Raw genomic sequence first — 23,989 nt, forward strand, 5'->3', positions numbered from 1 at the left:
ATAGTATGTCGAAAAAAGTAAAAAAAAAGGTCATAGTATAGTATGTCGAAAAAAGTCAAAAAAAGTCATAGTACATTATGTTGAAAAAGTCATAGTATAGTATGTTGAAGAAAGCCTAAGTATAGTATATTGAAAAAAAGTCATAAAAAGGTCATAGTATAATATGTCGAAAAAGTCATAAAAAGGTCATAGTATAGTATGTCGAAAAAAGTCATAAAAAGTCATAGTATAGTATGTCGAAAAAAAAAAGTCATAGTATAGTATGTTGAAAAAAGTCATATAAAAGTCATAGTATAGTATGTTGAATAAAAGTCATAAAAAGGTCATAGTATAGTATGTTGAATGAATTCATAAAAAAGTCATAATATAGTATGTCGAAAAAAGTCATAGTGTAGTATGTTGAAAAAAAAAAAAGTCATATAAAAGTCATAGTATAGTATGTTGAAGAAAGCCTAAAAAAGGTATAGTATAGTATGTCGAAAAAAGTCATAAAAAAAAGTCATAGTTTATTATGTTGAAAAAAAAAAGTCATAGTATAGTATGGTGAAGAAAGCCTAAGTATAGTATGTTGAAAAAAAGGTCATAGTATAGTATGTCGAAAAAAAGTCAAAAAAAGTCATAGTTTATTATGTTGAAAAAAGTCATAGTATAGTATGGTGAAGAAAGCCTAAGTATAGTATGTTGAAAAAAAGTCATAAAAAGGTCATAGTATAGTATGTCGAAAAAGTCATAAAAAGGTCATAGTATAGTATGTCGAAAAAAGTCAAAAAAAGGTCATAGTATAGTATGTCGAAAAAGCCATAAAAAGGTCATAGTATAGTATGTCGAAAAAAGTCATAAAAAAGTCATAGTATAGTATGTTGAAAAAAGAAAAAAAGCCTCATAGTATAGTATGTTGAAAAAAGTTATAAAAAGGTCATAGTATAGTATGTCGAAAAAAGTCATAAAAAGGTCATATAGTATGTAAAAAGTAGTATGTATGTCGAAAAAAGTCAAAAAAAAGGTCATAGTATAGTATGTCGAAAAAAGTCATAAAAAAAAGTCAGGGTATAGTATGTTGAAGAAAGCCTAAGTATAGTATGTTGGAAAAAAGTCATAAAAAGGTCATAGTATAGTATGTTAATGAAGCCTTCATTAGTCCAACAATGACAAATTACAACTATCTGCATTCAACCCATCACAGAGGAGCAGTGGGATGCCTGGGGAGCAACTGGGGGTTAGGTGTCTCGCTCAAGGACACCTCTGCATGTTGACTGAAGAGGGGTTCAACCACCAACCTCGTGGTTATGGGATGAGCGCTCTACCTGGCATGCCACAGCCACCCTTTTGAATAAATTCATAAAAAAGTCATAGTATAGTATGTCGAATAAAGCCTAAGTGTAGTATGTTGAAAAAAAGGTCATAGTATAGTATGTCGAAAAAAGTCAAAAAAAAGGTCATAGTATAGTATGTTGAAAAAAGTCATAGTATAGTATGTTGAAGAAAGCCTAAGTATAGTATGTTGAAAAAAGTCATAAAAAGGTCATAGTATAGTATGTCGAAAAAGTCAAAAAAGGTCATAGTATGTATGTCGAAAAAAGTCATAAAAATGTCATAGTATACTATGTCGAAAAAGTCAAAAAAACAAATTCATAGTATAGTATGTTGAAAAAAGTCATATAAAAGTCATAGTATAGTATGTTGAAAAAGTCATAAAAAGGTCATAGTATAGTATGTCGAAAAAAGTCATAGTGTATAGTATGTTGAAAAAAGTCATATAAAAGTCATAGTATAGTATGTTGAAAAAGTCATAAAAAGGTCATAGTATAGTATGTCGAAAAAAGTCATAAAAAGGTCATAGTATAGTATGTCGAAAAAAGTAAAAAAAAAAAGGTCATAGTATAGTATGTTGAAAAAAGTTATAAAAAGTCATAGTATAGTATGTTGAAGAAAGCCTAAGTATAGTATTTTGAAAAAAAGTCATAAAAAGGTCATAGTATAGTATGTTGAAAAAAAGTCATAAAAATGTCATCGTATAGTATGTCGAAAAAAGCCTTAAAAAAGTCATAGTATAGTATGTTAATATTAATGAAGCCTTCATTAGTCCAACAATGACAAATTACAACTATCTGCATTCAACCCATCACAGAGGAGCAGTGGGATGCCTGGGGAGCAACTGGGGGTTAGGTGTCTCGCTCAAGGACACCTCTGCATGTTGACTGAAGAGGGGTTCAAACCACCAACCTCGTGGTTATGGGCTGAGCGCTCTACCTGGCATGCCACAGCCACCCTTTAGAATAAATTCATAAAAAGTCATAGTATAGTATGTCGAATAAAGCCTAAGTGTAGTATGTTGAAAAAAAGGTCATAGTATAGTATGTTGAAAAAAAGTTATAAAAAGGTCATAGTATAGTATGTCGAAAAAAGTCATAAAAAGGTCATAGTATAGTATGTCGAAAAAAGTTAAAAAAAAAGGTCATAGTATAGTATGTATGTTGAAAAAAAGTCATAAAAAGGTCATAGTATAGTATGTCGAAAAAGTCATAAAAAGGTCATAGTATAGTATGTTGAAAAAAGTCATGTTGAAAAAAAGGTCATAGTATAGTATGTCGAAAAAAGTCAAAAAAAGGTCATAAAAAGGTCATAGTATAGTATGTTGAAAAAAGTCATAGTATAGTATGTTGAAGAAAGTCTAAAAAGTATAGTATGTATGAAAAAAGTCATAAAAAGGTCATAGTATAGTATGTCGAAAAAAAAAGTCATAAAAAGGTCATAGTATAGTATGTTGAAAAAAAGTCAAAAAAAAAAAGGTCATAGTATAGTATGTCGAAAAAAGTCATAAAAATGTCATAGTATAATATGTCGAAAAAAGTCATAGTATAGTATGTTGAAAAAAGTCATATAAAAGTCATAGTATAGTATGTTGAATAAAAGTCATAAAAAGGTCATAGTATAGTATGTTGAATGAAGTCATAAAAAGTCATAGTATAATGTCGAAAAAAGTCATAGTATAGTATGTTGAAAAAAGTCATATAAAAGTCATAGTATAGTATGTTGAAGAAAGTCATAAAAAGGTCATAGTATAGTATGTTGAAAAAAGTCATAAAAAGGTCATAGTATAGTATGTCGAAAAAAGTCATAAAAAAAGGTCATAGTATAGTATGTCGAAAAAGTTATAAAAAAGTCAGAGTATAGTATGTTGAAAAAGCCATAAGTATAGTATTTTGAAAAAAGTCATAAAAAGGTCATAGTATAGTATGTCGAAAAAGTCATAAAAAGGTCATCGTATAGTATGTCGAAAAAAGCCTTAAAAAAGTCATAGTATAGTATGTTAATATTAATGAAGCCTTCATTAGTCCAACAATGACAAGTTACAATTATCTGCATTCAACCCATCACAGAGGAGCAGTGGGATGCCTGGGGAGCAACTGGGGGTTAGGTGTTTCGCTCAAGGACACCTCTGCATGTTGACTGAAGAGGGGTTCAAACCACCAACCTCGTGGTTACGGGATGAGCGCTCTACCTGGCATGCCACAGCCACCCTTTTGAATAAATTCATAAAAAAGTCATAGTATAGTATGTCGAATAAAGCCTAAGTGTAGTGTGTTGAAAAAAAGGTCATAGTATAGTATGTCGAAAAAAGTCAAAAAAAGGTCATAGTATAGTATGTCGAAAAAAGTCAAAAAAAGTCATAGTATATTATGTTGAAAAAAGTCATAGTATAGTATGTTGAAGAAAGCCTAAGTATAGTATGTTGAAAAAAAGTCAAAAAAAGGTCATAGTATAGTATGTCGAAAAAGTCATAAAAAGGTCATAGTATAGTATGTCGAAAAAATAGTCAAAAAAAAGGTCATAGTATAGTATGTCGAAAAAAGTCATAAAAAGGTCATAGTATAGTATGTTGAAAAAGTCAAAAAAAAAATGGTCATAGTATAGTATGTTGAAAAAAGTCAAAAAAAGGTCATAGTATAGTATGTTGAAAACGTCATAAAAAAGTCATAGTATAGTATGTTGAAAAAGCCTAAGTAAATGTTGAAAAAAGTTATAAAAAGGTCATAGTATAGTATGTTGAAAAAAGTCATAAAAAGGTCATAGTCTATAGTATGTTGAAAAAAAGTCATAAAAATGTCATAGTATAGTATGTCGAAAAAAGTCCAAAAAAAGGTCATAGTATAGTATGTTGAAAAAAAGTCATAAAAAAGTCATATAGTATGTTGAAGAAAGTCTAAAAAAAAGTCATAGTATAGTATGAAAAAAAGTCATAAAAAGGTCATAGGATAGTATGTCGAAAAAGTCAAAAAAAGGTCATAGTATAGTATCTCGAAAAAAGTCATAAAAATGTCATAGTATACTATGTCGAAAAAAGTCATAGTATAGTATGTTGAAAAAAGTCATATAAAAGTCATAGTATAGTATGTTGAATAAAAGTCATAAAAAGGTCATAGTATAGTATGTTGAATGAATTCATAAAAAGTCATAGTATAGTATGTCGAAAAAAGTCATAGTGTAGTATGTTGAAAAAAGTCATATAAAAGTCATAGTATAGTATGTTGAAGAAAGTCATAAAAAGGTCATAGTATAGTATGTCGAAAAAAGTCATAAAAAGGTCATAGTATAGTATGTCGAAAAAAGTCAAAAAAAAAAAGGTCATAGTATAGTATGTCGAAAAAAGTTATAAAAAAGTCAGAGTATAGTATGTTGAAGAAAGCCTAAGTATAGTATATTGAAAAAAAGTCATAAAAAGGTCATAGTATAATATGTCGAAAAAGTCATAAAAAGGTCATCGTATAGTATGTCGAAAAAAGCCTTAAAAAAGTCATAGTATAGTATGTTAATATTAATGAAGCCTTCATTAGTCCAACAATGACAAATTACAACTATCTGCATTTAACCCATCACAGAGGAGCAGTGGGATGCCTGGGGAGCAACTGGGGGTTAGGTGTCTCGCTCAAGGACACCTCTGCATGTTGACTGAAGAGGGGTTCAAACCACCAACCTCATGGTTATGGGATGAGCGCTCTACCTGGCATGCCACAGCCACCCTTTTGAATAAATTCATAAAAAAGTCATAGTATAGTATGTCGAATAAAGCCTAAGTGTAGTATGTTGAAAAAAAGGTCATAGTATAGTATGTCGAAAAAAGTAAAAAAAAGGTCATAGTATAGTATGTTGAAAAAAGTCAAAAAAGTCATAGTTTATTATGTTGAAAAAAGTCATAGTATAGTATGTTGAAGAAAGCCTAAGTATAGTATGTTGAAAAAAAGTCATAAAAAGGTCATAGTATAGTATGTCGAAAAAGTCATAAAAAGGTCATAGTATAGTATGTCGAAAAAGTCAAAAAAAGGTCATAGTATAGTATGTCGAAAAAGTCATAAAAAGGTCATAGTATAGTATGTTGAAGAAAAGTCATAAAAAGGTCATAGTATAGTATGTCGAAAAAAGTCAAAAAAAGGTCATAGTATAGTATGTCGAAAAAGTCATAAAAAGGTCATAGTATAGTATGTCGAAAAAAGTCATAAAAAAGTCATAGTATAGTATGTTGATAGTATAGTATGTTGAAAAAAAAGTTATAAAAAGGTCATAGTATAGTATGTCGAAAAAAGTCATAAAAAGTCATAGTATAGTATGTCGAAAAAAGTCAAAAAAAAGGTCATAGTATAGTATGTTGAAAAAAGTAAAAAAAAGTCATAGTATATATGTTGAAAAAAAAGTCATAGTATAGTATGTTGAAGAAAGCCTAAGTATAGTATGTTGAAAAAAAGTCATAAAAAGGTCATAGTATAGTATGTCGAAAAAGTCATAAAAAGGTCATAGTATAGTATGTCGAAAAAAGTCAAAAAAAGTCATAGTATAGTATGTTGAAAAAGTCATATAAAAGTCATAGTATAGTATGTTGAAAAAAGTCATAAAAAGGTCATAGTATAGTATGTTGAAAAAAGTCAAAAAAAGGTCATAGTATAGTATGTCGAAAAAAGTCATAAAAAGGTCATAGTATAGTATGTCGAAAAAAGTCATAAAAAAGTCATAGTATAGTATGTTGAAGAAAGCCTAAGTATAGTATGTTGAAAAAAAGTCATAAAAAAAGTCATAGTATAGTATGTCGAAAAAAGTCATAAAAAGGTCATAGTATAGTATGTCGAAAAAGTCAAAAAAAAGGTCATAGTATAGTATGTCGAAAAAGTCATAAAAAGTTTAGTCATAAAAAGTCAGGGTATAGTATGTTGAAGAAAGCCTAAGTATAGTATGTTGAAAAAAGTCATAAAAAGGTCATAGTATAGTATGTTAATATTAATGAAGCCTTCATTAGTCCAACAATGACAAATTACAACTATCTGCATTCAACCCATCACAGAGGAGCAGTGGGATGCCTGGGGAGCAACTGGGGGTTAGGTGTCTCGTTCAAGGACACCTCTGCATGTTGACTGAAGAGGGGTTCAACCACCAACCTCGTGGTTATGGGATGAGCGCTCTACCTGGCATGCCACAGCCACCCTTTTGAATAAATTCATAAAAAAGTCATAGTATAGTATGTCGAATAAAGCCTAAGTGTAGTATGTTGAAAAAAAGGTCATAGTATAGTATGTCGAAAAAAGTCAAAAAAAAGGTCATAGTATAGTATGTCGAAAAAAGTCAAAAAATAGTCATAGTTTATTATGTTGAAAAAAGTCATAGTATAGTATGTTGAAGAAATAGTATGTCAAAAAGTAAAAAGGTCATAGTATAGTATGTCGAAAAAATAAAAAGTCATAAAAAGGTCATAGTATAGTATGTCGAAAAAGAAAAAGTCAAAAAAAGGTCATAGTATAGTATGTCGAAAAAAGTCATAAAAAAGTCATAGTATAGTATGTTGAAGAAAGCCTAAGTATAGTATGTTGAAAAAAAGTCATAAAAAGGTCATAGTATAGTATGTCGAAAAAGTCATAAAAAGGTCATAGTATAGTATGTCGAAAAAGCCTTAAAAAAGTCATAGTATAGTTAATATTAAAAAGTTCATTAAAAATGACAAATTATAGTATGTGAATTCAACCCATCAAGAGGATAGTATGCCTGAAAAAAAGTCAACTGGGGGTTAGTATGTATGTCAAAAACCTCATAACTGAAGAGGTTGAACCACCAACCTCATGGTTATGGGATGATAAAACCTGGCATGTACAGCCATTTTGAATAAATTCATAAAAAAAAAGTCATAGTATAGTATGTCGAAAAAAGCCAGTGTAGTATGTTGAAAAAAGGTCATAGTATAGTATGTTGAAAAAAGTCAAAAAAAAGGTCATAGTATAGTATGTCGAAAAAAGTCAAAAAAAGTCATAGTATTATTATGTTGAAAAAAGTCATAGTATAGTATGTTGAAGAAAGCCTAAGTATAGTATGTTGAAAAAATAAAAAGTCATAAAATGTTGAAAAAAAGTCATAAAAAGGTCATAGTATGTTGAAAAAGTCATAAAAAGGTCATAGTATAGTATGTCGAAAAAAGTCATAAAAAGGTCATAGTATAGTATGTCGAAAAAAGTCAAAAAAAGTCATAGTATAGTATGTTGAAAAAGTCATAAAAAGGTCATAGTATAGTATGTCGAAAAAAAGTCATAAAAAGGTCATAGTATAGTATGTCGAAAAAAGTCATAAAAAAGTCATAGTATAGTATGTTGAAAAAGTCATAAAAGTCATAGTATAGTTGAAAAAAGTTAAAAAATGTCATAGTATAGTATGTATAGAAAAAAAAGTCATAAAAAGGTCATAGTATAGTATGTCGAAAAAGTCATAAAAAGGTCATAGTATAGTATGTCGAAAAAAGTCATAAAAAGTCATAGTATAGTATGTGAAGAAAGTCATAAAAAGTATAGTATGTTGAAAAAAAGTCATAAAAAGTCATAGTATAGTATGTTAATATTAATGAAGCCTTCATTAGTCCAACAATGACAAATTACAACTATCTGCATTCAACCCATCACAGAGGAGCAGTGGGATGCCTGGGGAAAGCAACTGGGGGTTAGGTGTCTCGAAGGACACCTCTGCATGTTGACTGAAGAGGGGTTCAAACCACCAACCTCGTGGTTATGGGATGAGCGCTCTACCTGGCATGCCACAGCCACCCTTTTGAATAAATTCATAAAAAAGTCATAGTATAGTATGTCGAATAAAGCCTAAGTGTAGTATGTTGAAAAAAAGTATGTATAAAAAAAAGTCAAAAAAAGGTCATAGTATAGTATGTCGAAAAAAAGTCAAAAAAAGTCATAGTTTATTATGTTGAAAAAAGTCATAGTATAGTATGTTGAAGAAAGCCTAAGTATAGTATGTTGAAAAAAGTCATAAAAAGGTCATAGTATAGTATGTCGAAAAAGTCATAAAAAGGTCATAGTATAGTATGTCGAAAAAAGTCAAAAAAAAAAGGTCATAGTATAGTATGTCGAAAAAGTCATAAAAAGGTCATAGTATAGTATGTCGAAAAAAGTCAAAAAAAGTCATAGTTTATGATGTTGAAAAAAGTCATAGTATAGTATGTTGAAGAAAGCCTAAGTATAGTATGTTGAAAAAAAGTCATAAAAAGGTCATAGTATAGTATGTCGAAAAAAGTCATAAAAAGGTCATAGTATAGTATGTCGAAAAAGTCAAAAAAAGTCATAGTATAGTATGTCGAAAAAGTATAAAAAGTCATAGTATAAAAAAAAGTCATAAAAAAGGTCATAGTATAGTATAAAAAAGTCATAGTATAGTATGTTGAAGAAAGCCTAAGTATAGTATGTTGAAAAAAGTCATAAAAAGGTCATAGTATAGTATGTCGAAAAAAGTTATAAAAAGGTCATAGTATAGTATGTCGAAAAAGTCATAAAAAAGGTCATAGTATAGTATGTCGAAAAAAGTCATAAAAAAGTCATATAGTATGTTGAAGAAAGCGTAAGTATAGTATGTTGAAAAAAAAGTCATAAAAAGGTCATAGTATAGTATGTCGAAAAAGTCATAAAAATGTTGAAGAAAGCCAAGTATAGTATGTTGAAAAAAGTCATAAAATGTCATAGTATAGTATGTCGAAAAAAGTCAAAAAAAGTCATAGTATAGTTATGTTGAAAAAGTCAAAAAAAGAAAGTCATAGTATAGTATGTTGAAAAAGTCATAAAAAGACATAGTATGTCGAAAAAAGTCATAAAAAGGTCACAGTATAGTATGTCGAAAAAAAGTCATAAAAAGGTCATAGTATAGTATTTTGAATAAACTCATAAAAAAGTCATAAAAAGTATAAAATGTCATATGTTGAATGTTGAAAAAGTCATAAAAAAGTCACAGTATAGTATGTTGAAAAAAGTCATAAAAAGGTCATAGTATAGTATGTTGAAAAAAGTCATATAGTATGTTGAATAAAGTCATAAAAAAGTCATAGTATAGTATAGTATGTTGAATAAAGTAAAAAAGTCTTAGTATAGTATTGAACAGCCAATCCTCTGAATGGAAAACAACCTTGCTCTCCACTGCGCCACAGCCACTCATAGTATAGCACGTTGAAAAAAGTAATATAAAAGGTCATACATAGTATAGTATGTTGAATAAACTCATAAAAAAGTCATAGTGTAGTATATCGAAAAAAGTCATAAAAAGGTCATAGTATAGTATGTTGAATAAAGTCATAAAAATGTCATAGTATAGTATGTCGTAAAAAAAAGTCATAAAAAAAAAGGTCATAGTATAGTATGTTGAAAAACTCATAAAAAAGTCATAGTATAGTATGTTGAAAAAAGTCATATAAAATTTCATAAAAGTATAGTATGTTGATGTAAAAGTCATAAAAAGTCATAGTATAGTATGTCGAAAAAAGTCATAGATAGTATTTTGAATAAAAGTCATAAAAAGGTCATAGTATGCTATGTCGTAAAAAGTCATAGTATAGTATGTTGAAAAAAGTCATATAAAAGTCATAGTATAGTATGTTGAGTAAAAGTCATAAAAAAGTCATAGTATAGTATGACGAAAGAAGTCATAGTATAGTATGTCGTAAAAAGTCATAGTATAGTACGTTGAAAAAGTCATATAAAAGTCATAGTATAGTACGTTGAATAAAGTCATAAAAAAGTCGTAGTATAGTATGTCGATCAAAGTCATAAAAAGGTCATAGTATAATATGTCGAATAAATTCTTAAGAAGGTCTTCGATAAGTTTAAGTGCAGTATGTCATAAAAAGTCATAGTATCAAAGTCATAAAAGGTTAAAGTACAGTATTTTATATTAGCATAAAAAAAGACTAAGTACAGTATTGCACGACAAAAGAAAATCATAGATAAATTATACTATGTCAAGCTTGATGAAAACAGTTATAAAAAATTGTGATATAGTATGTCGAAAAAAGTTAATATATAGTCACATCGCATAGAATGCCCCAAAAAATGTATAGTATTGTATACCCATAAAAAGTCATATTACAGCAAGTCGAAAATGTCAATGAAAACAAAAACCAATATATCATAAAAAGTCATAGTATAGTAAGTTGAAAAATGTCATAAAATAGTATATCAAAAAAGTATCAAAAAAAGTCAGACTATATTATGCCAAAAAAAGTTATTGTTTTAGTAGGTCTTCAATTGTGATGTCATTGAATGCAAAGACAGCACAATATGCTTCATAGCAAAATGTTTTACTTTATTGGAAACTATCTTATTAACAAATGTTTTTGTCTAAAAGAAACCCCCTTACCTTTAAGTCTCAACATATCTGATAAACTCTTTTAAATTACATAAAAACAGGTATAAACTTGTTATCATAGCATTTTGTAAATACAAAATCTGCCTTTTATTTTATTGGTGCATTTCACTTCTTCTCCTAAAATGTTCCTGTCCTTAATATAACTCTTTTCAACAAAAGTGGGGTAAAATGACATACAAACAGAATTTTTATAAAATATCTTTAATGTGTCAAAAAGTAAAAATACAAAAACAAATAAATTATAATTGGTTTTATATCATGGTGCATATCATAATCAAACATAATCATAAAAACTGCAATTGTGTTAAATTGGGAAAAGTCTGCTCGTGACTTTCCTTACAGGGGGTAGGGAAATAGCATTAAAGTCATGATTCTGTCCTTCTCACTTTGTTTTAACTCAAATACCACTTTTTATCAAAGTAGAGCATCCGAAAATGTAACATAGGTTTCTTCCATGCATTTGGAAAAAACACATATTTGAAAGAGTCTCATTTAACCATTAAAAAAATCAAAGGAATCACAGCTTTGGATATTGCATATCTTTATAAAGCTTAAAAAAAGCATTCCAAAAAGATCAACATATCATTAAAAGTAACTATGAACCAGTTGTATTTAACTAATAGACAACTAACATATATTAAGCATGTGTATTTACATTAGTGGATCACATATTTTATGCATAAATTCTCTTGCATGGCTTAAGCACACACATACACACACAAAGGTTATTATCCATGCATGCCTCTGCACACACACTTTGGTTTTCTTTCACTGCAGCTCCTCATCACTGTCGTCCACTTGTTGGATGATGAGGTCGGCCCCCGAGTCTTCAGCCAAGTCGTCGTCATCGGTTAGCATCCAGCTCCTCTTGCTGTCCCCCTCCTCTTCCCCGTCCACCCCCAATAAGAGGGCTGGCTCCTCATTGGCACCATCTAGACTGTCCATGGGGATTTCATCACAATCCACTTCCTGGATGCATGCGGTGCAAATGCGGTAGCGGCGTGTTCCCTCACACACCACATGCCCAGTGTCCTCCGTGACCTGACACTTACACTTCCTGCACACTAGCTTCCTGGCTTGATGTATCTGTGGCGAAAGAAGAAACAAAAATTGTTACATCAAATAGTGTTACTGTTTGTGTTTCTGTAGCTGTGTGGGAAAGAATGGGCGCAGACTGGAGTATATGTTTTAGCACAATTTCTATGATTCTTAAGCTGTTACAAAAAAAAGAATGGCATTAACCTCCTGGTTGGAAATAAACATACCGTCTCAAAATGGCTACGAAGATGCTCCAGGCGTGTAAAGCGTTTATTGCATGCCTGACAGGGGTATGGCCTCTCTCCCGTGTGGCATCGCAAGTGACGTTTCAGGTCTGCCTTCCTTTTCACTGTGTGTGTGCAAAAGGGACATTTGAAGCGCATAATGGGATTGGAGTCTGTAAAAGGGGAAGAGAAACTGTTTAGAGCCATGGCTTTCTGTTTATTCCTTGAATGTGTAAAGAACTGGCTTCTTTTGAGGGGTACGTTCATGCAACTCGGCAGATGATATTATTCCTTTCCTATGTCGTAAAACTATGTAGTCATAAAAAGTAGTAGTAAAAACTCATAAAATAGTATGTGTAAAAAAGGTTATTAAAAAACTACATAGTATGTCAAAAAAAGACAAAGTATAGTATGTTGAATAAAGTCATAAAAATTCATAGTATAGTATGTTGAAAAAAGTCACAAAAAGGTAATATTATAGTAAGTCGAAAAAAGTCATAAAAAAGTCATACTATAGTATGTCGAAAAAAGTCAGTATAGTATGTTGAAAAAAAAAATCATAAAAAGGTAATATTATAGTAAGTCAAAATAAGTCATAAAAAAGTCATAAAAAGGTCATAGTATAGTATGTCAAAAAAATCATAAAAAGTCATAGTATAGTATATTGAATAAAGTCATAGTATAGTATTGAACCGCCAATCCTCTGAATGGAGAACAACCCTGCTCTCCACTGCGCCACAGCCACTCATAGTATAGTAAGTTGAAAAAAGTAATATAAAAGGTCATAGTATGTGGTAAAAAGTCATAAAAAGGTTATAGTTAAGTATGTCGAATAAAGTCATAAAAAAGTCATAGTATAGTATGTTGAAGAAAATTCATAAAAAAGTCATAGTATAGTATGGCGAAAAAAGTCATAAAAAGGTCATAGTATATTTAGTATGCTCAATAAAGTCATAAAAAGTATAGTATGTCATAAAAACTAATATAAAAGTAATAGTAGAGTATGTTGAATAAAAAAGTCATAAAAAGGTCATAGTATAGTATGTCGAATAAAGTCATAAAAAAGTCATAGTATAGTATGTCGTAAAAAGTAATATAAAAGTCATAGTATATTATGTCGAAAAAAGTTATAAAAAGGCCATTGTTTAGTATGTCGAATAAAGTCATAAAAAAGTCATAGTATAGTATGTTGAAAAAAGTCATATTATAGTAAGTCGAAAAAAGTCATAAAAAAGTCATAGTATAGTATGTTGAATAAAGGAATATTAAAGTCATAGTATAGTGTGTCGAAAAAAGTAATATAAAAGGTCATAGTATAGTATGTCGTAAAAAGTAATATAAAAGTCATAGTATAGTATGCCAAAAAAATGTGTTAGTGTTGCACTAATGCATGAAAAAGTCATGTATGTTGAAACAAGTGATAAAAAAGAATGTCTCAAAAGTCATAGCTGGAAAAAAAGTCATAGTGTGTATGGAGAATAATTGCATTAAATTGTATAGCTGCTATATTATTGTTTATTTGTCTTTTTCTGACATGCTATACTATGGTTTTCGAAAAAAATCATGAAAAAAGTGATAGTATAGTATGTTGAAAGAAATCATAGAATAACATGTCGCAAAAAGTCATGAAAAAGTCATAGCATAGTCTGTCGAAAAAGTCATAGAAAGGTATGGTATAGCATATTGAGAAAAGAAACAGTAAAGTATGTAAAAAAAAAAAGTTAAAGTATTATATGTTGGAATATGCCCAAAAAGTATAAAAAAGTGATGGTGTAGTATGTCAAAAAAAGTCTACATAACAAAAATATGCATTAAAAAAATCAAGTATGTTGAACAGTCATAAAATAGTCCAAAAAGTAGCATGTCGTAAAAAGTCATAGTAAAGAATATCGAAAAAGGACTTAAAAAAATCATATAGTATTTGAAAAAAGTCAGATCATAGAATTATTAATTATTAAACAATTATTAAAAAGTCATATTATAGTTTATCATAAAAACATGATAGTATAGTATTTAATAAGAAAGTCACTGTATAGTATGTCATAAAAACGTAATAGTATAGTGTGTCATAAAAAAGTCATAAAATGGTCATAAAATATAGCTATCATTAAAAAACGCCAGTCACCGTACAGGACACGGCGTAAAATCTTGCCAAAACTAAACCATCAAAATTAAATAACCAAGCTGTCAGTCCGCATATCATCGGCTGAGTTGTGGAGAGGTACAGTAGTGTGTGTACTGGTAGTTCCATCAGCGATAAGCCAAACACACCGTCCAAAAACATAAAAGTGAGCAAACTGTTTTCCCAAACTGTATCACCAGGGGCAGAGTAGCCGCTGGGGGTCGGCCACGCACTCAGCTATGTTATAGCTAACAGCCTCTACCGGCCGGGGGCTGGTTAAGTGTAGTGAGTGAGGAGTCAGTATGCAGTCAATGGCAGTATAAAACAGGCAATAAAAGGTGTTTTCAGAAAGTGTGAGTGACTGCAACTACACAAGTTTCTTCAGCATGCAGCCATATTTGGCCACTGCAGCAGAGTGAAAGATTAGCCGCGGACAGACACAGAGGTGCATACTCACTCACGGACACACGCAAGCGATCTTGTGATTCTTCTGGCGTAGATCAAAAGTCACAGTATAGTTTGTCTTCAAAAAGCTATAAAATGTCACAATATAGCTATATATATATATAAAACTAATTAAGCCCTTCCATTTTCTCACATACAGTCCAACTCACCTTTATTAAAGTGTCCAATGACACCCACAATAGGTGGTAGGGTAGCATACAGCTCTTCTGCCTTTTCAGCCTTTTTAGTCCTCGCCTCCTCAATGTCTAAGTCTTCAAGTTGGTTGGACCGAGCGCTGTTCGATGCTCTCCTCTTGGTTCCCCCTTTACCTCGCCGGCGCTCTGATCCAGGCAATGTGTACAGAGGATCCTGAGGGTCCTGCAGGTCCTCTGCCTCTGCATTGAGATCCTCAGCAGGGCTGCTTGGGTTAGTCTTCAGGGCTGAGGCCAATGACTCCTGGTCTGGGTCCTTCCCCATAAAGCCACACTGGGATCGTGAGTTGTCCCTGGTCCAGAGCGCCGGTGGTGGGCTGACAGAGCTGGGGCCTTGCTGCTGCTGCTCCGAGGTCTCTTCTCCTGCTCCACTTGTAAAACTGCAGGTCTCAGACAAGCTAATGCAGCGGTCACTGTCTTCATCTTTCACACTGATGTCCAAGGAGGATTTTATGAAGTTCTTGCAGTAATTTATGACATTGTTCATCTGCAAGTAACTGGCTGCAGACATTACCTCAATCACATTGTGACTCGAGAGGTCGAGTTGGCCGGAGTAGATGAAATCCAGGATGACGGTGAAGGTCTCAGGGCTGAAGACGTCAAAGGTGGCGTTGACAGAGTCAACCAGCCCGTCGGGCCCCTGAGACAGCAACATGCGGAAGTAACCGCTGCTGGCGAACAGGACGTTGCGGTGGGCCCTGAAGAGCTGGCCCTCCACCAGCACACTGCAGTCGCAGAAAAGCTCCTGGCGGCGCTGTTGGTTGAGTTGCTTCAGCAGGCTGCTTTGGTGAGCCACTGTGATGTCAGCAGTGTTGAACCACCTCTGAGGCTGCCTGCAGGAGACAACATGATAGCACTCACACTGGTTGTGCATGCAGCAATGACTGACTTGTTCTGCATGAAAATAACAACAAAGAGGCCTTTTGGACATTCATCACTAAAATTAAGAAACTTGCATTTTCATGATCCTGAGTCTTTATATGTATGAGCCTATATGCATAAAATACATAATTATACATATTGAGGAGGGAAACATGCCCTCATGGGGTGTGATTCGTGGGACATCTGACCTTATTATCAGCTTACCTTAGTTATATATATATTTTTTTTTTCTACTACAGACCCCAAATATCAACAGCAGGTCACATAACAAACACACCAATCACACCCCATTGATACATCTGTCAATTCTACCCTGTCTTTGTTTCTGCCCTGGACTATCTCCAGCTCCGCAGATCATCCGCCCACCAGGCTTCATTCTGCGTCGTGATTGGCTGGCACGAGCAATCAATCAAAAATCTCCTTCTAATGGGTCACACCCGGCTCCAGTCGGGGAGCGTCGGGTGGCAAAACCCTGTAATCATCCCTGAGGGAAGCCAAGGCGCGCGTCAGATCTCTGATGTTACGCACACAACAGACTCACGGGAAGTGAACATAAAGCAGTGTGACATGCCATCCCAAGAGAGAAAATTGCCGCAACCTCATATCCAGAATAGTTATTATTTTTTATATTTTATCTATAGTAACCTATTTATCCGTCCTCGTGCAGCCCAGACCCTAAATTACACGCATTCATTTTTTTTTATTATGCGATGCGTGCTGACAGGATCCACAGCGCCCGACGACCCACGGTGCGACGCCCGCCCGCAACCCTCCACGGTGTCTCCTAGTGTCACACGAAGCCAAGACTAGTATCTCAATCAAGCCTTTCTCCCGTAATCCCGGCATCAAGGCGACCTATAAAACGAGCCTGAGAGTGCTGCAGTCCTGCGAGAGAAAAGCGGGCAGCGGCGCACCAGAGCAGCCCAGTCTGTCCTGGAGCGACGCCCACTTCAGGCTCCAGCCAGCAACACAATAGAAAAATAGACACAAACCTCCAGCAACTGACCATGCTGAGCTGATAAATGAATATATTCACATAATGTATCATAATAAAAAACGAGACGTGCTTAAAAAACGCCCGTTTTCCTTCTCCAGACCACCCCCACTTCTCGCCGGAGGTCCGGAGCGCAGCGAGCAGCGAGGAGGATTTGCCTGCTGCCCAAACCAAGAGCCTCTCTCCCAGGCGTGAGGTGTCGGTAGGACCCGCTTACGCCCCACGCCGTGATACCCCCCGACAAAACCCATCGATACTCACTGGTGACTTGATTCACCCGGCGCCCGATAGAGTCTACTCGCCCCCAAGTCTGCCACCATTTCCATTTTTTTTTTTAAATATCGTTTGCCTTTTTTCCCCCTGTGCTCTTTCTTTTTTTTCTCGTCCAGGGTCCACAGTCAGGCACTTCCTGCTCAGCCCTAAAGACCGAAACCCGGTTAGAGCGACTGGAGCACTGTGCTGACGTGGGTGTTTATTAACTGGGTGCCCGAGGGTTCAAGGAGCCATTTAAAGCCCTAGTGCCCCGTTTGAATGCAGTGAACTGTGAACAGAATATTGATATTGGATACCGAATACTCCAGCTCTATAAAATTATGCAATATGTCTACAGTAGTTCTGTAGGGATTTTTAGCCTGTCTGTGATACTCAAGACCCTCATCTGACCATGTGATATTGCTAGATTTGTTTCATTTACCTTGGCATCATTATGATTATGGTCCTGTGTTGCTCAATAGTGACTTTTCAGTAACCAGATCGTATCCTCAGGTTAATGGATATTTTACTTACTATATTCTTAAGGCTTTTTTTGTCACTGAATCATTTTTTATTTCATCTCATAATGTAGTCGGCACTTTTAAAAGTCAATCTCCCTTAATTACTATCATTTCAAACAACCCAGTTTCATAATGGAGTGGAATTGAAGGCTTCAGGTTCCTCAGTAAGAAAATGTATTTATTCTTTCTCGTACATATGGCTCATAGATCAATACATCAATAGAGAAAACATCCGTTGTTAATCTGAAATTACAACACAGAGAAATCAGAGAGACATGTTTCTTTTAGTGTAAACAGTAAATAACATACCCATTATTGTGGAACAAAGAGGAAATGAAACATGACAAAACATAAAGCATTTACCCTAATTATATTGTTTATGTGATATGTAAATATGAGGATGTTGATGTTTGGCTTTGTCCCGGTGATTTGGAAGAAGATTTTAACAATAACAAACGGAAGAAGTTGCATCAAGAGGCTGCGCCATTGGAAAATCCAGTGGGATTCGTGGACTGCCAGCGCCACAGGTCTTCACCTACATGAGTACGAAATATAACATCAGGATATTGTGGGGAAATAATAAAAATTAAAAAAAGGTCCTCTATGAAATACATGTAGATTTTTGGAGTGTGGCTGTACTTACACATTTTTTCCAGGTCAAATTGGGCCTTCCAGCCCAGCTCCTTCTCAGCTAGACGAGGGTCAGCGTAGCAGGATGCGATGTCTCCTCCCCGACGTGGGGCGATTTTGTATGCGATCTATGGAGAGGACGCATTCATTTTAAGTTTAATTAACAAAAAGGAGGATGGTTTAGCCTAAAAAGTGGGAACTTAAGTGAATCAGCTTTGCCATTCTCTAACTCACAGAATAAAATGATGTAGGGTGATTACGGCTCCAAGTCACTCAGAAGACACAATAGAATCGCTGATCTTGAAAACAATTTATTTTGGAGAGAAAAAAGCCCTTCTGTCACTCACCTCTTTCCCTGATGCCTTCTCCATGGCTTTCACCATCTCGAGCACAGAGTTGCCTTTTCCTGTTCCCAAATTGTAAACCTACAGACACAATAATGCACAAATGTCAGCACTACCATGAATACCTCAATCATGCATTCACGTGAATGCACAATGAACCAGAAAATGACTGAAAATGTGTTTCGTTTTTTGCTCTTTTCTCCAATTGACCTGGCAGCCGCAGTTGTCCTTCAGCTTCTTCAGAGCTGCTATGTGTCCTTTTGCCAGATCGACGACGTGGATATAATCTCGCACACCTACCAAGAGAAAGAAAACCTTGAGCTCCCCCCCAAAAAGAATATTTCAAAACCACAATTAAATCTGTGTAATGCAGTTAAAGGTCTTTTCCAGTACCTGTCCCATCAGGTGTGTCATAATCATTCCCAAATACATTGAGGCACTTTCTTCTCCCAATTGCAACCTAAGGGGGGAGAGATAAATTAAGCAAACAATGTGAAATCATCCATTGCATGCTCTGCTCTGCTCTGCTGGTCTAGTGGTGTATTTGGCAGAGAGTTCATGTACCTGGGCAACATATGGCAGCAGGTTGTTGGGGATACCCTGGGGGTCCTCTCCTATCAGGCCAGAGGAATGAGCTCCAATTGGGTTGAAATAACGCAGCAGCACCGCATTCCAGTCCTGCTGACACAGAGGCAATAATGAGACACCGTATGTGTATGTGAGTGTGCATCTGTGACTGCCTTTCTGCTTCCTGATCAGTACCTTCTCGGCTTTACAGTGGTCGCTGATAATTTCCTCAATGAAGTACTTGGTCTGGCCGTAGGGGTTGGTACAACCGCCCACCGGGTGCTGCTCGTCGATGGGAAGGTGCTGAGGGTCCCCGTACACCGTGGCCGAGCTGCTGAAGACCAGATTGTGCACCTTGTGAGCCTGCATCACCTGATACACATGCAAACAAACATGGCACACACATCCAGTCAGCAGTCTAAAGCACACACACATGCACCTTAGGAGTAGGATTAAACGCTGAGTTTGGGGAACACAGCGAGCTCCACGAAAGTTATGAAGGGTGCAGTGCTAGAATTAGCTGACAGGGTATCAAATGAACACACGCTGCCATGCACTCAGAGAGCAAAGATGACATGCAAAGAAAGATCAGTTCAAAAATGAAGAGTGAAGTGCAGATTTTAATGAAGGACAGAAGGAGTAAGACAAAAGTTCAAACTGACCTCGAGCAGGTTGATGGAGGCAGTGAGGTTGACTCTGTAGTAGCGTAACGGCTGCTCCACTGACTCCCCAACAGCCTTCAGTCCAGCAAAGTGCATCACCGCACTGAAAGAATGCTGCAACACAGATATGTATTTAGGCATGTGTGAGGGGTTTTACCAATGTGGATGGACGTTTTTTTTTAACAAAATGCCCATGCAGAATGTATGTAGGCCAGCAGGGACAATCTTATACTGATTGTCAATATATACACACACACAGACTATTTTTTATATATATATATATATATATATATATATATATATATATATATATATACATATATATACATATATATATATATATATATATATATACATATATATATATATATATATATATATATATATATATATATATATATATATATATACATATATATATATATATATATATATATATATATATATATATATATATATATACATATATATATATATATATACATATATATACATACATATATATATATATATATATATATACATATATATATATATATATATATATATATATACATATATATATACATACATACATACATACATACATACATACATACATACATATATATATATATATATATATATATATATATATATATATATAAAAAATAGTCTATAAAAGCTAAGCACAGAATTGTATAAGTACTGGTGTTTTCATCAGATGGCCCTGAGTGTTTCAACCACCAGTGAAAAAGTCAATTGTTTTTTTTAATATGTTTAAGATGATTTTTGACCCAAAACAATGCGTCCATTTTATTTTTAATTTGGAGAAATCAGATTAATGGCTGAAACTAAAAAATATTTTCATTATCCATCAATCTGACAAATATTTGCTTTATCAAATTGTCTACAAAATGTCAGAAAATAGCAGAACATGCCCATATTGTTTCCCAGGGCAAAGCTGTCATATTCAAATGGCTTGTTTTATCCAACCAACCCTCCAAACCGTCCAAACCCAAAAGATATTTCAGTTTATACACAGCAAAGAAAAAAAAGATTCCTTACATTCGAGAAAAACAAATGTTTGGCATTTGGTTCTTTGCTTATGAAAATAGTTGCATTTTTTTCACTTTCTGTTGATTGACTAAGCAGTTAGACTAGAACACTAGTAATTGTTCCAGCTCTACTCAACTGTAATAACTTTCTGACCTTTTTGAAGAGTTTTTCCAAGGCAGGTTGGTCCAAAAGGTCTAGTTCATGAAACTCAATGCTGGTGTCCAGGAGCTTTTCGATCCTGCGTATGCTCTCTGGTACATCCCCTTCTCCTCCACGTACGCACACAGACAGACAGACAGACAGACAGACAGACAGACAGACAGACAGACAGACAGACAGACAGACAGATAGACACACACACAGACACAAAGACACAAAGCAATATTAGATATGAGTATCACTGCCCTAAGCAAACTCACTTGGAAGTGCCAAGTTTATGATGACGTACAAAGTTATTCATCAGCCTGTGTTTCCATTAAGGGAACTTACCTCTTACAGCGTTACTGAAGTTATCGACCACGACTGGCTGGTAACCTGCTCCAATGAGCTCCAACACGCAGTGACTCCCAATGTAGCCTCCTCCGCCCGTGACCAGCACCTTTTCTGCCATATTCTCACCTGGCAAACACAACACACAATCTATTACATACAATCATCCGTCCATTCAAAACCCTGTTGTCGTTATTCCAGTTGACATGCTGTGGTATCTAATTTTAGAAGTAGCAGAATGAGTTGGGCACACTCCAGACCTGCTCTTGAAAAACAGGATATCCTTAGTCCGAACTCTTTTGAGCACACCTGAAAGCTTTGATAGACCCACTTGACAGGTATATGACCCACCCACAATGTCCCACGTCAGCCAGTCCAAGCCTGTCTAAACCAATACAATTGCAGGTGCCTGCAAGAAAATACGTCACATACTGCTTTTCATTGTTGGAAGCTATTCTTATCTTTTGAGGGGGCATACATTTCAAGTGACTCTAAGTAAGCTGCAATTTGTAATTTTATTAGGTATTCCATTCATTACATTACATTACAGTCATTTAGCAGACGCTTTTATCCAAAGCGACTTACAGGAAGTGTATTCAACATAGGTATTCAAGAGAACTACTAGTCACCAGAAGTCATAAGTGCATCTCCTTTCTTAAACAAGCATCTTAAAGCATAAACCAGAGCAAAAGTATAGTGCAGAGGCAAATTACTACGAAAACAATAATTGCAACAGACTAATACGAATATAATAAGTGCTACAAACTACTACGAATAGGATAAGTGCAGTAGACAAATACGAATTCAATAAGTGCAGCGAACTGATACGAATACAGTAAGTGCAACAACTAATACGAATGCAATAAGTGCTACGAGGAAGGCTCCGGGTAGTACTTCTTGAAGAGGTGAGTTTTCAGCCTGCGCCTAAAGATGGGCAGCGACTCTGCTGTCCTGACGTCAGTGGGGAGTTCATTCCACCACTGAGGGGCCAGGACAGAGAAAAGCTGTGACCGGGTGGATCGGCCGCAGGGACCTCTGAGCGACGGGGCCACCAATCGCCCCGAGGCCGCAGAGCGAAGTGGTCGGGCGGGGGTGTAGGGCTTGACCAAGGCCTGGAGGTAGGAAGGAGCTGTTCCTTTCACTGCCCTGTAGGCTAGCACCAGAGTTATTGCCATGAACAGTATAGGGCACTGATGAATGCTGCATGGGAATGGAATTTGCTATAATTTACAACCAACTTAAATGTAATTGAAGCTACAGTTCCAGTCAAGCTACAGTACCAGTCATTATTAATCTACATTGTAGATTAATATTGAAGACATCCAAACTATGAAGGAACACATATTGAATTATGTGGTAAACAAACAAATGCTCAACAAACCAGGATATGTTTTGTATTTTACATTCTTCAAAGTAGTTGAATGAGAAGGTGTGAACAAACTTTTGACTGGTACTGTATATTCTTAACATTAAATAATCATATTATGTGCTAAGGCGTTTGAGCCATACCACACAATAAAAACAAATAGATTTTTAATATCAATTTCAATATCAATATGTCATCTTTGCCAGTTACACTCAAGGCTGAAACACTAGAACTAAAGTCTAACCCAGTGAGCAAAGGTACAACTTCCCAGACAAGCTGTCAACATGAGACCAGATCATGAGGAATGACGGAACATGTCAGTGTACAGACTTACTCAGTGTCCCGATACAAGCGTCTATTCCCGGGCAAGAGACCCTTGATGAAGCCGCTCTGGAGGAATGTGTGTGAGGACAGAATGAAGGTTTCTCTGTCAGTTCATTTAGTGAAGTTTCACCTCTCTCCTTCAGACATTTCTTTACTTCCTGTGAAACGTGGAACAGAGTCAAGTTGATGTTTACGCACAACGTCCTGTGCGGTGTTCTTTCAAAATAAAGCGCATATGTTCCCAAATGACGCACCACAGAGCAGAGAGGTCACTTTAGGTTGAACTGTGATTTATAAGTGATGGTAAGTGATGCAGTTCAATGTCTGATAACACGAACACAGTTCAACTTGTTCTCATCTTGACATAAGATGGCATTTATTGTGAAGTATATAACGGATTCACAATATGCCTCATTGTTTACCTTCACGGTATTAAAGGTCCCCGCCGTGGTACGTGACTCTTTCCACGTGACGTGACGTCAGACATCCTGCTGATAAAGCCACGCCTTCCACCATTCATGATTTACACAGTGGAGTGATTGTGCTCAGCCACCAGCTCTGTGTGTACACTCTGATACATACCGGCTGGCAAAGGAAAAGTGCCACTTTACTCAACAAATGATATCCAGGGCATTAACCCAATGACACTAATACACTGTGCAATACAATAGTTATAATAGTTTCTGTCTGTATATATAATATTTCAGTTACTGTGGATTCTTTACTGTTCTTTACTGTTTTTTTATTGCTCATTTGCTTATTTATAATTCTTATTTTTGATCTTGTTTTTTTTTTTTTACTATGTCTCTTGTTTGTACTATCCTCTATGCTGCTGTAATCCTGTAAATTTCCCCGCTGCGGGACTAATAAAGGATTATCTTATCTTATCTTAACCCACAGTAAAGCTTTATGCAAGTGCACCTTATTTTGGCTAGCTACAGATGCTTTTATTGTTTTATATATATATATATGTGCACATTCAGTCCAAGTTTCAGTCAGGTCAAGTTTGCACATGCACATGCACATAAGCAAATAATAAAAAGGGGCAGTTGTATCGGAAGTGTAATTTTTTTTTTTATAAATGTTGCATTATTGTTTAATAAAAAGCACATCAAATCAAATTTAAATAGATTGAGGGAAATTATCACAACATGCCAATACAAAATGCATCATATATTAATTACTTATTCTGAGCAACTGTGTGAAGACCAAGCT

At 34.6% G+C, this 23,989-nt stretch overlaps 2 protein-coding genes across 3 annotated transcripts; both read right to left on the minus strand.

The window, feature by feature from the left end:
- Positions 1-10,879: 10,879 nt before the first annotated feature.
- zbtb8a (zinc finger and BTB domain containing 8A) lies at positions 10,880-17,040 on the minus strand. Its single transcript, XM_054614310.1, has 4 exons — positions 16,843-17,040; positions 14,664-15,538; positions 11,931-12,100; positions 10,880-11,751 (listed from the first exon to the last, which is right to left on the minus strand). Exons 1-4 carry the CDS (start codon positions 16,905-16,907, stop codon positions 11,434-11,436), a joined length of 1,428 nt encoding a protein of 475 aa, XP_054470285.1. The 5' UTR covers positions 16,908-17,040; the 3' UTR covers positions 10,880-11,433.
- Positions 17,041-17,511: 471 nt separating this feature from the next.
- On the minus strand, positions 17,512-22,936 carry gale (UDP-galactose-4-epimerase). 2 transcript variants are annotated; one of them, XM_054614145.1, is made up of 11 exons: positions 22,785-22,936; positions 21,085-21,213; positions 20,749-20,861; positions 19,558-19,671; positions 19,091-19,267; positions 18,893-19,006; positions 18,722-18,788; positions 18,539-18,624; positions 18,332-18,409; positions 17,998-18,112; positions 17,512-17,889 (listed from the first exon to the last, which is right to left on the minus strand). In XM_054614145.1, the coding sequence occupies exons 2-11, from the start codon at positions 21,203-21,205 to the stop codon at positions 17,825-17,827; spliced, it is 1,050 nt and encodes a 349-aa protein (XP_054470120.1). In that variant the 5' UTR covers positions 21,206-21,213; positions 22,785-22,936; the 3' UTR covers positions 17,512-17,824. The 2 variants fall into 2 exon arrangements, with proteins under 2 accessions (XP_054470120.1, XP_054470119.1); XM_054614144.1 differs by having other exon boundaries at positions 20,749-20,864.
- Positions 22,937-23,989: the final 1,053 nt, after the last annotated feature.

This window comes from Anoplopoma fimbria, chromosome 15 (assembly GCF_027596085.1).
Source record: "Anoplopoma fimbria isolate UVic2021 breed Golden Eagle Sablefish chromosome 15, Afim_UVic_2022, whole genome shotgun sequence".
In the NCBI taxonomy this organism is placed as follows: domain Eukaryota; kingdom Metazoa; phylum Chordata; class Actinopteri; order Perciformes; family Anoplopomatidae; genus Anoplopoma; species Anoplopoma fimbria.